At 35.4% G+C, this 16971-nt stretch overlaps 1 protein-coding gene across 4 annotated transcripts in view; it reads left to right on the top strand.

The window, feature by feature from the left end:
* The window catches only part of trps1 (trichorhinophalangeal syndrome I), a 135328-nt gene that overhangs the window by 20044 nt on the left and 98313 nt on the right, over positions 1–16971 (top strand). For all 4 annotated transcript variants that reach the window (XM_015357079.2, XM_006635570.3, XM_015357081.2 and 1 more), the window contains exon 2: positions 4093–5030. In XM_015357079.2, coding sequence (XP_015212565.1) covers positions 4095–5030 — 936 coding nt within the window. In that variant the 5' untranslated portion in view covers positions 4093–4094. The remainder of the gene's footprint in view (positions 1–4092; positions 5031–16971) is intronic.

The following is a 16971-nucleotide window of genomic DNA, read 5'->3' as shown; positions in this document are numbered from 1 at the left end:
CAAGTTACTCATCAAATACAAACGAACATATAAAAGACAAAAAAGGCTTTGATTAGCTTGTCATCTTTTTAATAGTTTTGCTTGAAATACACTTTCTCTTCAGGAAATTTCGGAAATTTCCATAAAGTTAATCTTAAAAGTGATTAGCAAACGTCTGTGAGCAAAACAGAGTCCAGTATTATTTTCCTGTGAACAGCTGGACTCCAGGCAATTTTTCTTAAGTGTGTCCTAAAGTTTATTTCACTTTACCTTCAGAGCTGTTAGAGGTAAAATGCAGCAATTCATCCTATTCGGTATGCAGGTCTCGGCCAATATACGATTAGTCCCTTTCTTAGCCCCACTTTTTTAATTAAGAAAATGGATTGTACTCTCCATTTCAAAAGGCACATTATATTCTTATTAAGCAAGTTCTTGAATTAACACAATAATGGACTGCGAATGTTCAGAAAAGGGAAGTAAAACAGCAATTTGATTTGATTGGTACTGGAGCATTAGTAATGCCCGCAAACTATAAAAAGCAGATTATACCATTTCTGATTTGGGATCAGTATTCTAATATCTTTTGGTTTCCCCAAAGTGATATTAAACACCACTATATCCAGTGAAATGGTAATAGTAAGGCGCATTGAGATCTTCCCATTTTAGGTCATAGAAGATATTATAAAATTGGCAAGTCAAGATGTGAGAATTTATATACACTATTCCGAAATGCATACTTTTCATTTGGCGTAATGTGACTTATGGCATTAATAACTACAAAATATTAGCCTAGCACTGTTATGGAGTTAATTTTAAATATCCTTGATAGTTTCAAAGTGCACCTTCAGAATGATTCATTTTTAACACACCTGTGGCACATAACACATTGTGATTTCAAGCTCCCCCATGCGTATCTCTGAAACTTAACCATGTTGCATAAAATTTAAGAATCTGCAGTCTTTTCCTATTATATAAGAAAATTAAAATATCCCACCTGTCACTGTTCCACTGATTCGGCCAGGCTGGGCTCATTCATTGAGCAACAATATATTGTGGATCCTATAATCTAAGATGGTTTCAGGTGAAGTAGTGGTGCCATTGTTATATCAGAATGGTAAGGAAGATCAGTCCTGGGACTATGTGGTTATGTGTTGCACAAGACTGGCAGTCAAGGAAGTTGAGTTGATTTTAGTGTTCTGCTGGCCATTTTTATGAACACATTTCAATTTCAGTGTGTAAGGTGTGAGTGTTGGTACACCAGACCAGATTGTAAAACTCCTGAAGATCTGTCATCTTTTTTCTTATGTTTCATAGGTCCCACTTGTAACTCATAGTTTAAATCAGCGTTACACCCCAGGTGCTCTGGGTATCTTGTTAGCTTTGTTGTTCTGAAAAAGACATTAAGATTTTTGCGTGCTTGGTGTTTGTTTGAGTGGAACATAGTAACAATTTGTTTTCCAAGTTTGGCTTGATGTGCCATTTCCAGAAGCCTTTAGCCTCAGGAAATGATGTAGAGTTTTAAAGTTTCTTCAAGCATCATATCTTGGATGACCAAAGCGATGTTGTTACAATTATTGAAATAATTCTATGAAATTGTATTCCATTGCTATAGGAAACTGGCACTGTGATGTAACTCCGTAAATACATGACAGTGGGATTACTTTGTATGAGGGTTTGGCAGTTAAATAAACACTTACTACACATTATGGCGGAACTGTTCACATACAATATGTAAATTATCCAAGTGTATAATAGACCCCTGGGTAATCAAATGCTATATTTATTAACATTGTTGTGGGGTTAAGTGGGCAAAAGCAGACCAAACTTAAGTACAGTTCTATTAAGTTTTTCCTCTGTTATTTAGGGCCTTTGCACTGTAAATCCAATCCATCATTTGTCAGCCCACATATGAAAAATTTTGTATGTCACGTTGATTATACATTGGATATGTTAAAACTGCATCGGAAATACTTAAATATTGTAGCAGTTAAAATGAATAAACACAAATATGGTAGTATAAATGTTCATAAGAAAGAATACTGTTCAGATTAAAATACATTCAAATTATACATCTGTCATAAGAAAACAAACTTGCTATATAAAATGTCAAGAGTCCTTTCTGTATGTGAAGTAAGATCCTGTATAACCTTTGTGGATATCCAGTTCTTCTGAACCATGACAAATGTTGTTTCCTAAACCCTTCAACTACACTTTATTCTGACAGTACTTATCCTGCACTCTGATAAAGGAAGGTTGTCATGGGCTCAATATTGTATGTTCATGTCATAATTGTTGTAGAATATGATTTTAAGTTTGAATTAATTGCTCTGGCTAGTTTGCCAATCATTTGAAATTTGTGGGTTTGTGGTTTGTAGAGGGGGAGGGGTCACTGCACATACACAAATAAACTTGAAAATACACAATTCAGGAGTGGTAGTAAATGCTGTATACAATAATATACAATAACAGCTTATTTCTGCCTAGCTCCCTGGCAATAGCATTCAAGTGTCTTTGTATCCTTTATTTTATTATACTGTTCCTTGTGTTGAGCTACTTAAGCTTCTCAAGAGTTATGTTGAACACACAAACATGGAACAGAAAACATCTGTGTGTAGCAGACTAGTTGATAATGATCGGTCTTATTGTTAATGGGCTTCAAAGTGGATCATATTGAACTTGTTCAGGTTGATGTATCACAGTTATACGATCATTTTAGACATGATGTGCAACATGCAATAGGGGATGCATATACTGATTGTTTTGCAGAATTTTTCCACACATAAAAAATCGGATGTGTGATTAGATGCATTACGCATAGGTTTTTAGTTTGCCAAGAGACATAAGCTTTTCAAACGGTCTACGTTTGTCTAAGTTTGAAAAAAGCCAGCCAAACATAGGATGATTTTCTCAATAAAGTGGGCTAGAATTAGTTGGAAAAAATACACTAGAGACACATGCTGAGTGTTTAATGCAATTCTCATTCTTGATTAAAAATGGAAAATATTTGAGAAAACATGATTTGTGTGATAACAGCTCTATTAAGGCAAGGGGGTGCCATGAATTTGGCTAGTATGATTAAATTATGAATACAGATTTTTAGCAAATTCTGAAATTATATGTTTAAAAATTTAAATGGTTTGTCACGTAATTACGGTACTTATTCATGTTTCCAATGGTGTTCTTTGTGAAAAAGAATTTGACTTATTTCACACAACCCAAATGAAATTATTACAGAAAAGTCACTTGAATAGCGATTATTGTGAAATAGTTTAAAGTAAAAAAAGACAGTACAGTGGTGAGACAGGGTGTGGCGATGTCAGAGAGCTGTTTACTCACATTTTGTCTGTCTTTTATTTATAATAAGAACAATGTTCTGAACGGCATTCTTTCAAACAGAAATCACCTTCACCTTTACGACAGTAAAGAGAATATTAATTGTTTAAAAAGATATAAATGTATGATTGTGTTCAGTTTTAGATGCATGACATTTTAAGCACATAAGGTAATGTCTAGATTTGATCTTTGTGCAAACATTTATTTTCAGCTCCTTTCTGACATTTGAAAACCCAAGTCTAAAGGAACTAAAACTTCTACTTTTTGTGTATATCTAGAAATAATACAAGTCTCACAGTCTTGGCTACGATATGAAAATGACTGCCTTGTAGTTTAATATATGCTTTTTCTTATAAAACATATTTTAGCAAATCCAAAAGGTTCATTTTCTAAACACCTCAGGAAGTACTTTCAACAACATTAGTAACTTTAATAGTATTTTTTGTAAATTGCTGTATTTCTACTACAGATGGCATTGTTTTTAAAGTAATATGTACAAACTTAAAAGGGACTTCCTTACTAAATTTTGGAGCTGCTGTACAATTTCCAGTGTTGTTCTGTTGTTTGTTTGTGGTGTGTGTAATGTTTGTGATATTAGTGTTATTTGATGTTCAACAGAGTTGTTAGCATGGTGTTGTAGAACAAGAAAAGAGAAACATCACGGTTAATTTTTTTTAAATGAAATGCTATTGTAAATTTAAGAATATTCTCTACTTTTTGTAGTCTGGTAGTTATACTAGACCGCCACTAAATCTGAGCGTTTCTTCTCTTTCTTGGTAGATATGGTCCGCAAAAAGAATCCCCCTCTGAGAAGCTTTGGTGGTGAAGGTGAAGGTCCAGAGCCCACAGGTACTGAGAGTGAGGAGTGTGTGAGGAACAAAGACCTATCTTCAGATCTCATGCAAGACGACCTCAGTCAGGGAGATGTACTGGAGCCGGACAAGAAGGAGGATCATTATATGCTTGTCTCAGAGCCCTCTTCCAGCATCAAAAAAGATTTGAAAAGCTCAACACCAAGTGAAAGGGCTGGCTTCAATTATGAAAGCCACAAGAAGGGAGGAAATGTTCCATCCTTCCCCCATGATGAGGTGACAGACAGAAATATGCCGGCTCTCTCATCTCCAGCTGCTGGGGGAGTCTGCGATCTGCTGAAGTCTCCTCCAAGATCAGATCCAGATGATGTTAAGGATGGGGCCTGTGGCCCATCTGGGGACCTGTGCGAGACAAAAGAAGGGCACCAGTTGTCGCCAGGGGCCGTGAGTAGCAGTGTTATAGTGCAAGGTGGTCAACTGGACCAAGGGAGCCCAGCCCCAGATGATGAGTCTGTGGCCTCTGAAACCCCTTTAGTGCCTTCTACAGAGCCTTCTGTTGAGGGTGTGGACAGATCAAAGCCAGAGGCCCAGAACAGTGACAGCTCTGCCGACACGGCCCCCTCCTCCCCCAAACTGCAGGACTTCAAATGCACCATCTGTGGTTATGGCTACTATGGCAACGACCCCACAGATCTCATTAAGCACTTCCGCAAATACCACCTGGGTCTACACAACCGCACCCGGCAGGACACAGAGCTCGACACCAAGATCCTGGCTCTCCACAACATGGTGCAGTTCACTCACTCCAAAGACTTTCAGAAGCTTAACCACAACATGCTCACTGGGGTTCTCCAGGACATCAGTGCCCAGCGACCCATGATACTCAATGGGACTTATGATGTGCAGGTTAGTATACGTTGTGACCAAATTCTTCTAGATTTCTGAAACTGAACTGTTGGTTGTTTTTTTTTGGACATATGAAGACGTGCATTCAGGGATTTCCACTGGCTCATAATTACGGAGCTTATTTAGAGCCTTTTAATTCAGTCACCACTACTTTGAAAATGTGTAGGCCATTAGCCAGCTAGAAGATATCCCAAGACACACAACTGCCTGAGTTCTACTGAAGTTACCCAGGCTATCTCCAGTTTTCTGTGCAATAGTGGCAATTGAGATTTGTTTAGAACCTTTTAACTTATGATGCTGGTAATATGTGCAGAAACTCTCTCTGTACAGAAACTTTTTTTAATATTACGAAAATGTCTTTGTCAGAGTCCGGTTCCCTTTCTTGATGTGAATTTTGGTCCTTTGTATTTTTTTTAAAGAAAGTATTAGGAACAATTTAAAAGCTATTTGTAGATCTGCTGACATTTTTACTAAAGGAATTTTTGTAACGTAAGTACTTATTCACTAACTTAATCCATCAGTGAGTAATAAGTAGGTTTAGAATTTCAGGAATGTTCAGAAAAATAGAATCAAAGTAGTTGTTCAGTTTTCAAAAAGGTTTCCTAAAAACAACTTAAGATTTAACTTCAGCTGATAGCACACCTGCTATTATCAAAACATTTCACGTTTCTTTAATGAATTAACTTGTTCATTTTTTAATTACAGTATGTTTGAAATTCACTAATTCAGTATGACCCTAAGATTTCTCATCTTTATTTTAATGTTTACAGCACGTTTCTGCAAATGTGTTTTTGTTAATAGATGGTATACGTATGTTTAAAAATGGTTAATATACATACAGAATAGGACATGCTTTTGATGTTACTCTGCACAGTCAATGATTACATGCAAATGTCTAAAATGTTTCTCTAACGAGTTTTGCTACTTCAACTAAATGTTTCAGCGTGAGAAAATGTGAAACTGTAAAAATTAAGAGTGTAACTCTGGATTCTTACAGAAGTAACAGTTAATGCACAGTAATGTAGAATTACTTTGACTAAGTGTATAGCAGTTTTCATCTTAAACCTTTTGACAGTGTAATAAAGATACATTATAGATGCAATTAAATATATTGGGGGTAAAGCTAAATGACCTATAACTGCATGGAAAATTTTAATTTTGACATAACTATGCTGGATGTTCATTATAGCCTTATGACTTATGACATTCGTCTTTAGACGTATGTTTTGACAAGATTTCTGAATGGTCATACAGCAGAGAGATTCATGCCAGAGTGCTCAATTAAGAGCTCCAATTAATTTATCGTACTACATACAGTAAAGTTATCAGTGCGATCGTCTTAGGCAGATTCTTTTGATAATTAAACTGTGAGCTATCTCAGTAGGACATTCCTGATATTTTTACTTTGAGTTTCGACTGTAATGTGTATTGCCGAAATGTACGCACCTGAAGTATGTGTTAAAAATAGAAAATTCATAAAATGGTGGTCACAACGAGACTACGCTCACTGGTTTCTACACCAGGCAGTTGTAATACAGTATACTCTGTGTAAAGAGTCATTATCTTAATGTTGGCAGCATGCAAGTAATATAAAAAATATAGATTTAAGGTATGTATACTCGAGGCTGGGGCAAGCATGTACTATACATGAGGGAGGGGACAATTAATGATTGTTTTGTAATCATATCAATGCATATTGTGTTGCACATGTTAGAACATGTAATTCTTTCAGTAGATAGTGACAAACAGATGGCAAGGTGATACTATTCTTAATTTACTCCAAGTAATATTTTAAAGATGCCTGATAACTAAAAGTACAAGTGTACAGGGTTTACAACACTGCACTTGCTGTGTGCACATACTGTACACAAGCTGTTTTCTGAGATTGCACATATGCAATTAGAGACATAAGAAACCAACATGCAATTGCTCTACCTCACCCCTCATTCAAATCTACATAAGAACACGAAGAGAAAGGAACCTTATTTATTTTTAATTGCAAAGCACAGTTCAGTGCAAGGGCTGAACAGTGGTGATTAGCATTGGTGTCTCATGGTCCTGGGGCCCTGAGTTCAATTCCTGACCTGGGGTGCTCTCTGTGTGGAGTTTGTATGTTTCCCCGGTGTTCATGTGGGTTTCCTCCAGTTTCTTCCTGCAAGTCAAAGACATCCTTGTAGGTTAATTGGCATCTGGGAAAATTGGCTGTGGTGTGAGTGTGTGTATGTCTGTGTGTGGCCTGCGATAAACTGGTGTCCTCTCCAGGATGTATACTGCCTTGAGCCTGTTGCTTGCTGGGATAGGCTCCAGCCCCACCGTGACCCTGAATTGGATGAAACAGTTCGAAAATGGATGGAGTTCAGAGCAAATACGAAGTCGAAATCATTGAAGCCAAATTTCTTACAAAAATGAAATTTATATCAAAGGTTGAGAGAATGCGGGCATGCAAGTTCAAAACTGTACGCAAAGGAGAATATAAGAGAGAAAAAGAGATCAAAGTAAATAATCTATTGTACTTTGAAGTGCTTGTTTTTGTTTCAGACTATAATATTCCTGAACAAACATCAAAACATTAGTAAACTCTGTCACAACACTATAAATAAGAAATTTAGTATACCTTATTTTTGGGATATGAAAATGAAACTTTTTAGGTAGGCTAGTCCAGTTGCCTTTTAACCTGATTTTAGCTTAAAGATACCTTCCACATAGTTTTCCATAGTTAATTCTTTTAGAAATTTCTATTTAATTTCATTGTAGTTGGTCATGGTTCTATAAACCTTTCCACCTCCAGCCTTGTATGAGTTGGCATCTAAACGTACTTGATGGACACATGGCTGTGATTTCATAATCCTAAAAGATCCATAATGCATGAATGTGCTATGTAAACAGATGCCACAGTGTTGGTCTTTAACATCTTAGGATAATTTCACTTCCACCCTAACAAACACATCCTTTCTACCTTCTCATCCAGTTTTGAAGTGAAATGCTATTGTATGATCTATGAGAATATCAAGGTGATGATTTATACTCTCATAGTATAAATTGGCTTTTTATATAAAATATAAAATCTTTACATCACGGGTTTAGAACAGAAATGGTGGTGAAACTTTGCAAACAGTATAATTACGGACTCTGCCAGTATAATATTCAGGTATAATATTAGGTATAATACATAAGGGAAAATGTAGCAATTTTTCAGATATGGTGATCACATAAGGTAGCAAAAATAAAACCTTTTAATACATTTAATACTGACCCGTTGTATTCTCAAATGCTCATCACAGGATCAAATTTATCAAAGGCCAGCCTAATGGTGTCATTTGATAAAAGCCACTGCCATTTCTGTAGGTTTGCACAATGTATACTGTAGCTTTGCTCTGAAAATGACAAATTTGAGGTGGTCAGAGAACACTGAAGAAAATTTAAACTGGCAGTGGAGAGTCGTAAAACATGAAAACAAGGCAAGGGTTTATGGACCTTTTACATAAAAAAAACTGTTGAAACAGACTTAGAACAATAAAGACTTTAATTTGCTGAGAGATTGGGCTTGGCTTGTTGTGAGTGTTGCGGTTCAACACTACTCAAGCTGTCTTTTTATTCGTTCAAATCCTGTTTTTAATAAGTGCTGGACAAACATTAATGACTTGGGAACAGTAGATTCCTTTCAAATAATCATCATAGTGCGTCATGTTCTGTGTGTTGTGCTCCATCATACACTGTAACGTTTACTCTTCAGGTTCTTGAATACAAACCTGACCTGAAAAGTTGAGAACGTACAAAGGCTAAGTATTCTCTGTCGCATTCTGTTAAATAAATGGCAGCTCCTAACTATAAATTTTGAATGTGGTGTGGTTATAATTAGAATTAAAACAAAAAATCCAACATATGTGTCATCAATGGAATTTTCCATGCAGTTATAATCTAAAATTATGATCTCTCATTACACAAAAGGAAAAAAAAATAAAACATAAGCCAACATGATATAAGCAACTCAGATTATTGAAGAAGAAAAAAAGAGGTAATGACAAGATGTCATATGAATTTATCTGCACATTTGTTATGGGGTCGGTTCTATAATTCAGCATTGTCATGTTTACTATTATTGATTATTTCTTGAAAATCATGTAGGTGTTCACACTGCATGTGATTTGGGGCAAGTTACATTTCAAGTGACATATTTTCCTTCCTCAAATTAAATATCTCATAGAATGTATTTTGCTTGTTCTTTTTCCGCTTGGGAAGCAGTTTATCTGCTGGATGATCAATACAAGATTTATAAAAATCTTGAAATGATCACAAATTTGAAAAGGAGATTAAACAGCAATAATGAGTCGATCTGATATGCTGCATTCAGGTTTTTAAAAACAATCCTTGCTTATGAGAGCTTGTTGAGATTGTTTTGTCATTTTAACTGTCAAGGGATTATTTTAACGTTGCCTAAAAGTGGGTACATGTCCTTCAGGAATACACATGGTTGTATAGTGTGAGCACAATTTCTAAGAAAAATAAAAAACGAGTAGTTTTCACTGTGAGGCCTATAGCATGGAGCTTGGTGTTTCCAGTGAAGGAATTGCAGCTTGCCCACTGTGGTGCAGAGTCACAGGACAGTGTTTAATGTCCCTGAATGCTGCTGGCACTAGAATAGGTAAAGAATAGGTAAAACCTTTAAGGGAAATCTAAGTTAGAGTCAGTACGTGTTGGCTGGAAGGGTTTTGAGGTGTCAATGAAAATTGCAGTTGTCTTCTGACAGATGCTTGAATTCCAGCTACCTTTATGAGAGAAACTACCCAGTTTCACTGATGAATAGCAAGTAGCAATTCAGTCATTTCCAAATACGTTAATGCTATATAGTTCTTAAAAAACAAATGTCACGACTATTATTCCAGATGTGGAAGTAATTGCATCCTGTTTCCTTGTTATTTTATCTCAGCTAATGTGCTATGGGAATTTAACAAGAGTATATTAACTGAAAACTGGTCTTGCGCATCATAAAATCCTCCAGAAATTCCATGCCCACTAAACCACATCTGTAGTATGTGCTCTGACCGACAGACTGCTGGTCTTGGTAGTGACAGGAGTAAAGTCTCATCTTTTGAACAAATGCAACCACACTTCTGTCTAAGGCACCTCACACATGAAGTTACTGTACATTTAATTTCCACACTACAGAACTTAATTCACTACTCACTTTTCATGCTTTGTTTTTCAAAGTGTCTTTATCTAGCAAATTAAGACTAGTTTTTATTCTCTTCCTTTTCCATTTTTAACATAGCGTGCTGCCTTTTATTGTAATATTGTACTATAGTACAGATTCTCTGCCCTACTGAAGGTGTGTATGTCTTTCTGAAAGCATTTAAGAGAAGTTAAAAGATCAATATAATAATTTTGCGTTCATAAGATTACTATAGTATAGTACTGTATCAGCAGTGTATTTGCAACAACAAGATTGTACACTTTTTCACATGTATGCTTGAGCCCGTTGAAGGTGTGTCCATTATATTACGTTAATAAAATCCATAGAAATAACATAGTCCATTCCTAATTCATTAAATAAATGAAACATTTATTTCAAAAGACCTCCTTTGTGTTAATGTGAGCCTAGAAAAATCTAGTTTTAAGTTCAGTTTTTCTTGTATTACAAGGTACTTTGTTGATGGAGGTAAAGTAGATGGTTACTTACGTCTGCTGTTTAAGCACTGAAGAAAAAGATAGCCAATATATTCTGTACATATTCTGTAATGTGCAACTCTGAATTCAATGTGTAGTAACAAGAACTAATATCGTGGCAAACATACGGATTCTACTTGTTTTATTTTGTAAAGAAAAGTAAGCTGTGTCACTGGATGGGTAGTGAGTTACATCATCATGTATAGTATGATCTGCAGTCTAACAAGATGACTGTTTTCTATATAGAGCCTGTTTCCTTCTAACTGTTGCATAACCAGGCTTCAGAAAGTGTTTGTTGTGACCTTTGATACTTCGGTATATTAAAATGCTTTTAATTACTGTTCCTCTTCACAGTAAGCTTCATAAACACTGTGTACAACTTCTCCAATAATGCATTAAATTGGCTCTCTTTACTGTATATCAGATTAGCAACACATGTAACACACCATTAACTTCACTCCAAGTCCTGTCATGTTGCAGACCTTGTCTAATGAAAACAGGATTTTGTTTTTCCAATCTTTTACACATTCAGGATAACCACTGGAAAGCCACAGTCCACCAGGTTTTGCAGCTAATTTATAATCCTTAGTGAATAAAGTTATGGCAACAGTGGTAATATAGACTCATCCAGTTTGCTTGCATTGCATTTTGTCACTGGACTATATTCCAAAACAGATGCTGAATTTAAAATTCACCTAGTTGATTCCTTCACTTCACTTTCTCATTATATCAGAGCTGGATATTACTTTGCCACTGAATTGTTGATCTTGTACAAAAGGTACAGATTAAGCAGAAAAAATAAAGCTGTATTATCAAAATGAATTTCCCATTTAATTCCTCAAACTATTTGTGCTTGTTTTTGCAATGAAATGTGGTGCAAAAACCACTACCGATAACTAGATTACATGACACAAACCTCAAGTTGCTTTATTGTTTTTCACAGCTTTGCAGCTTGACAGTTTCACAGCATTCTGCAGTCACTTGACATACTGTAGTTTTTTAACTGAGTGAAATATTATAGTTCAGTTATTTGGGGTGTCAAGAGCTTTTAAGCCACGTAAAACACTTATCGCCAGATCATGTGAGTGTCATATCTTACCACAATTGTCTTGAAGACTATTGGGTGACATACAGTACTGACCTGTTGTATACAGACATGTGGGAGGTTTTGATACTATTTATGCTACTGAAAAGTACTACATACTGTATCTATAGTTTAGGAAAGCATATATACTGTACCAACTTCTTTCAGACCATGTTTCTCTGAAATATGACATTTGTTAACATTTATTGTGTTGCTGATAGTTAGACATAGCATTAAAAAAAATATTTTTCGGAGATGGTGAACCAAAAGAAAGTTATGAATACTCCTAGTGCTCAGTTCTGTGTTAATGACCATATACTGCATTTTTGAAAAGTGTTCCCCAGATGAATTGGAATGCTGTGTGCATGTAGTTTCAAATTAATGCTAATAAAAGAGGAAGGACAGCAACTTTTTAGTTTTTTTTAAAGTTAAATGGAAAATTCTGTGTACTTCTGAAATCAAAGTAGGAGGGAATTATTCAACGGCCAAAGGTTTTTCCTTCAGTACTGTAGGGCTCTTAATGAATTTGACTCTAAAATGCTGCATTACCATGAAAAACGCACCAGGCCCCATGATCAACATGCACATTTTGTCACTACCACTGTATGTAAGAGTTAATTTTTAAGTTTAAAGTCTACTGTGAACATCATGGACTTCACTTTCACTTCTTAACATATCTTTAACTCACTGAAAATTACTTCCTGTTCACGCTTCTGTATATTTCTGTGGTAATTTACATTAAGGAAGGCCATAAATGGGAGCTAGAAAATATATTGCACCTCATTAGGTAACTGGTAGATTGCTGGCACACATTAGGCCATTACTCTTAACACCATTTTCAGGACCTTTGAAATGGAACTTCTTTTGTATTGGTACTCTTAGAGCAGGTTGAGACTGCTATGCTAAATTTTACCTGGATGTTCCTTGGTTCTGCAGGGATTCCCCATGTGAAAACATACAATTAGCCACATACTTCCAAGGAAGTGCTGGAGTATCCCAATTTTTAGCTTGACATACTGTATAACAGCGACACCTTTGACATAACAGAAAACGTCTGTAAGCCTACAGATTTGTGAGTTAAAAACAGACCATTATTCAGTAAATTCTGACTCTTCAGTAAGGTGTAGTGGTGCTTTCAGCATATTGAATGATGCTTGGAGTGAGCATGTCAGAGGTCTCTTGTGTGGCATAGTTGCAGCAGTGAGCAGAGTATATTAACGCTTGTCAATTCTTAATTGGGAGTCTATAAAACAAGAGAGAAAGTGATGATTCCAAGGTAATAAAGAGGAAAAAGAATAAAAAAAAGTGATCCTCTTATAACTGAAACAATTTGTTCAGTAGTCCATAGGGCCTAATTACTTTGTTTTAACGGGCATTTGTGTTATCACAAAAAAGAACACCATGTTCCTAATTGACAGTTTAAGATGGGTATTCTCCATGATTTTTTTGTTGTTATTTCCTTAAGGAGTTATCAAGGGCTTTTACATCACGGTCCATGCTGCCAAACAGGCTACCTTATAGAAGATTTGATCTTGCATATTTGATGATATATAATCAGTGGTTAGACGCCTGTAAAAAAATAATAACTCATACTCCACCATTAAGACTTACTGTTAATTTGGTTTGTTTTTTTGTGTCATTTTTCTGTTTACTTTCAAACTTCTGAAACGGATTTTGATCATGCTGGTTTAGAATATATAAAATACTGCCTTAATTTAGCAGGTTAGGATAACATCCAAAGAAACAAATTTTGATTCAGAAGAACAGCACTTGAAATTATTACATTATATATTTTACATTTTCCTCATATTTTGTTTTCCAGTGTGATTATTATCTGTGCTGCACATTATATACAGCAGCACCTTTAATCAAAAAGTAATTGAAATCCCATTTCAATGAGAGAACGTGTGGCTATGAGGCACATTTTAAACTTACAGTGGTCTGACGAAACAGATCAATAGTGTAAGAAATAAGTCAAGCAAGAATAATCATTAGCACCCACAAAATAGAATATGAATGAAGTGAAAACTGAAAGGTAACTGTAGATTACATAAATTTATCTCCTTCAAAGAAATAATACTGTGCAACTGAATTATTTTAAAAGCTAGGCATTTGTTGACTGGCAAGAAAGGCAAAATTAGCACAATGCAGTGGGAAAAGACAGAATAGTACAAAGGATTATCTAAAGTCAAATCATTCTTAATTGTAAAAGTTCTAGTTTTGACATCTCACTGTTCCTTATGTAGTGTTACTGTGTGTAGGTGACCCTGTCAGACATTTTTTTGCTTCACACATAGCTCGTTATATAGTGGGGTCTAAATCACACCTTTTCTATTGAAGTGTAAAACCAGTAACTAAAGCAGCAGTTTCTTAAGAGAAAAGAGAATATTTTGTCGCAGACCCTCACTTACTGTGATAAAAAATTCATTTAAGTTAGTAGTATCTCTATAAGTGAAGGTAACTTTCTTTTGGTTCAGTATGCTTTGGCTGGAACTCCTTCAAAGTGCTAAGGATATTAGAAATGTAATCTACCTGAGTGGTTTCAAGTGAAATGGACCCTTTGTTCTCTTACTGCTTCTCAAATCTTTCATCCAGTCCTGCTTTGAATTCTAAGAAAGAAACAGGTATATCAAAAATTAGTCTTTTTGGATGCCAAGGTTTCAACAGAAGATGACAAATCATTGCACCAGGATATTTTTGCTTTACGATCATTTCTTTTGTTGTGTAAGTTATTGGTGACTACTTGCTATATTTTTAAGTTTTTCAACTTTGGGACATGTTTTCGTATCAGAGCTGGAAAGTCTTTGTGTGAAACTTGCATTCATTTAAATTCCTCGGCTAACATTCTTACTTGAATTATAAAGAGGAATCAAAATCAATAAATGCACAGTTCAGTGGAAACCTTATGAACTTTCTTTTCTTTTTGTATGAAGCTTTTTATGCAAAAGCATCTTTTCCCCACTGTTTGTTTGTACGTTTCAGTACATACTCTTTCAGTTTGATATCTGTAGGTGTTTCATTTAAATCAGGCGTTTTATATTTTGAAAAGCTGTAAGCCACATAGAGCCTTACAGAAAAATTAGCAACAGGTGAGAAGTAGTGTGTTTCTAACTGATTTCACTGTTGGAATGTGTGTCACTCTGAAGCTACAGGAGTGACTAATTCTAACCTGACCTCCAACAGCACTTTGTCAATTGTGCAAATGCTCCGGGGGATTCTGGTTCACAATTATGAGCAGTCGGTTATGATGCCTACTTAATATACAGTGTCTCAGTGTGTTTGGAATTGAGTGTCTATATTGGTTAAGTCACTTGGGAATCTCCTTGATGCCCATTTTTTGTTAACATGTGTCACTGATTTTATTGAGGACATCTTCAGATACACTTACATCACATGTGTATCTACTTACAACTTTATTAACTTATTAAGACCTCTCGCATACTGTTTATGATGCTTTCTGTTAGATGTCATGACTAAAATACCATTATAGAGACTGTTTCATAATGCTTTTAAACTTCACAAACACAGTATACACTTATTTGTTCTGTATTTTATTGGTTTATCTGATTTCAGAGGATTTCTTAGATACTCAGAATTCTGTAGTCTAAAACAATATTTGCCTCATTTTCTCAAGCTTTCAGTATTACATTTTCTTGAGGGCATTGTTTTAGCACAGTAGTTTTTTATCTCCAGTTTCTTCATGGCCGATTCATAAACATGCACAACTTAATGCTTTTAAGTCCTGAAGATACAGTATATTCAAAGAGTTGACTCTTAATGTATTCATGCCCCTAACCCATCTGAAAGTTGGTTCTATAACAAAATCAAGTGCCCATTCACGATTTGTTACAGACAGTAAATAAATGAAAACATAAAAACTTGTGGGGTTTCCATTTCTATTTCTCAGAGTAGGCACTATACTTGACTTGCCACTCTGATTTGCTTTTTTGTTCTTAGTTTTTTTCAGTTTACTCATTTTAAAAGGAATTTTAGCATTGGCATTTGGTTTTCCAAATTTTAAATTGAAATCATTGTGTCTTCATTGTTTTGTGCTCACTATAGTCGGCTCGGTTGTGTAGCTATTCTGGGTTTCTGCTTTGTTCTTGGTGCAGTGAGCCTATGACCAGTCTGAGACTGCAGTAGTTGATGTGCTCACTCCTGCTTCTAGATGTGTGTAGCCCTGCCATTGGTGATAGGAGCTTCTGGAGCATTGCTGTGAAATAAGAGATTGTTCTGTTATTGGTCTTGTTGTTTGGTCACTCTCCCTTGACAGTGTATTATCTCCAGATTTCTGCATTTCTGACCTGGATATTGCCATAGTGGTCGTTATCTTTTTCACATTTGAATTAAAAATATGCTTATGAAAATTGCTGTCGGTTTGTTTTTCTGCGGCAGGATCTTAATATTTCTCATTTTGGAACTGACTTATTCAATCCAATACCTGTGAAAATGTTCCATGCTATTCCATACAATATGCAAAGATTGACTAGTCTTGTTTAATACTTGCTCATTAAATATTAAAGCAGTATTACTAAATAACTTTAGCAATGATAGGAAACTGGAGTTTTTTTTCCTATTTAAGTCAAAATTTGTTAATTGTGCTTGAATTAATTGTACTTTAAATGTAACAAGCTCTTGGATTTAGTCATCACTTTTTTCTTCCAAACGACTGTTTGTTTCAATGAGACATTTACTGTTTTTTTCCATTTTATGCTTTAGTTTGAAAGCTTTCACAATTGGCAGTCAGTTGCCTCACTTTCTTATTTTCATTTCTATTGTGCTTTGGAAGGTAAGGTACAACAGTTCAGTGTCTCCATAATACTTTTATTTTTTATCGTGGATCCAGCTACAATGTGGTCTGTCTTTTTTAAGCAGCGTCTCATAAACAGTGCCATAGGAACCAAGTTTTCTGGTTTGAGTGTATATCTTTAATTATAGGCTTGCCTGATACAATATTGAAAAGCTATGGCAAGATCCAGCCATTATGATACCCAAATTATCAAGAATAATCGAAGAAGACCTTTTATCAAATTATCAATAACAAAATAAATCCTAGATAGACTTTTTTCCACCATTAATTGGTTGCCTGGTAGATTACCTGCCTCATGTCATTTATGCACATTTTTCACATCTAAGCTTGATAACATCTGGCACAACATTCTCATGGGATTTTGTAGCTGTGAGACAGGATGT

The sequence above is a fragment of the Lepisosteus oculatus genome, chromosome 10 (assembly GCF_040954835.1).
Source record: "Lepisosteus oculatus isolate fLepOcu1 chromosome 10, fLepOcu1.hap2, whole genome shotgun sequence".
Lineage (NCBI taxonomy): Eukaryota > Metazoa > Chordata > Actinopteri > Semionotiformes > Lepisosteidae > Lepisosteus > Lepisosteus oculatus.
This window is presented reverse-complemented; position numbering and strand designations above follow the sequence as displayed.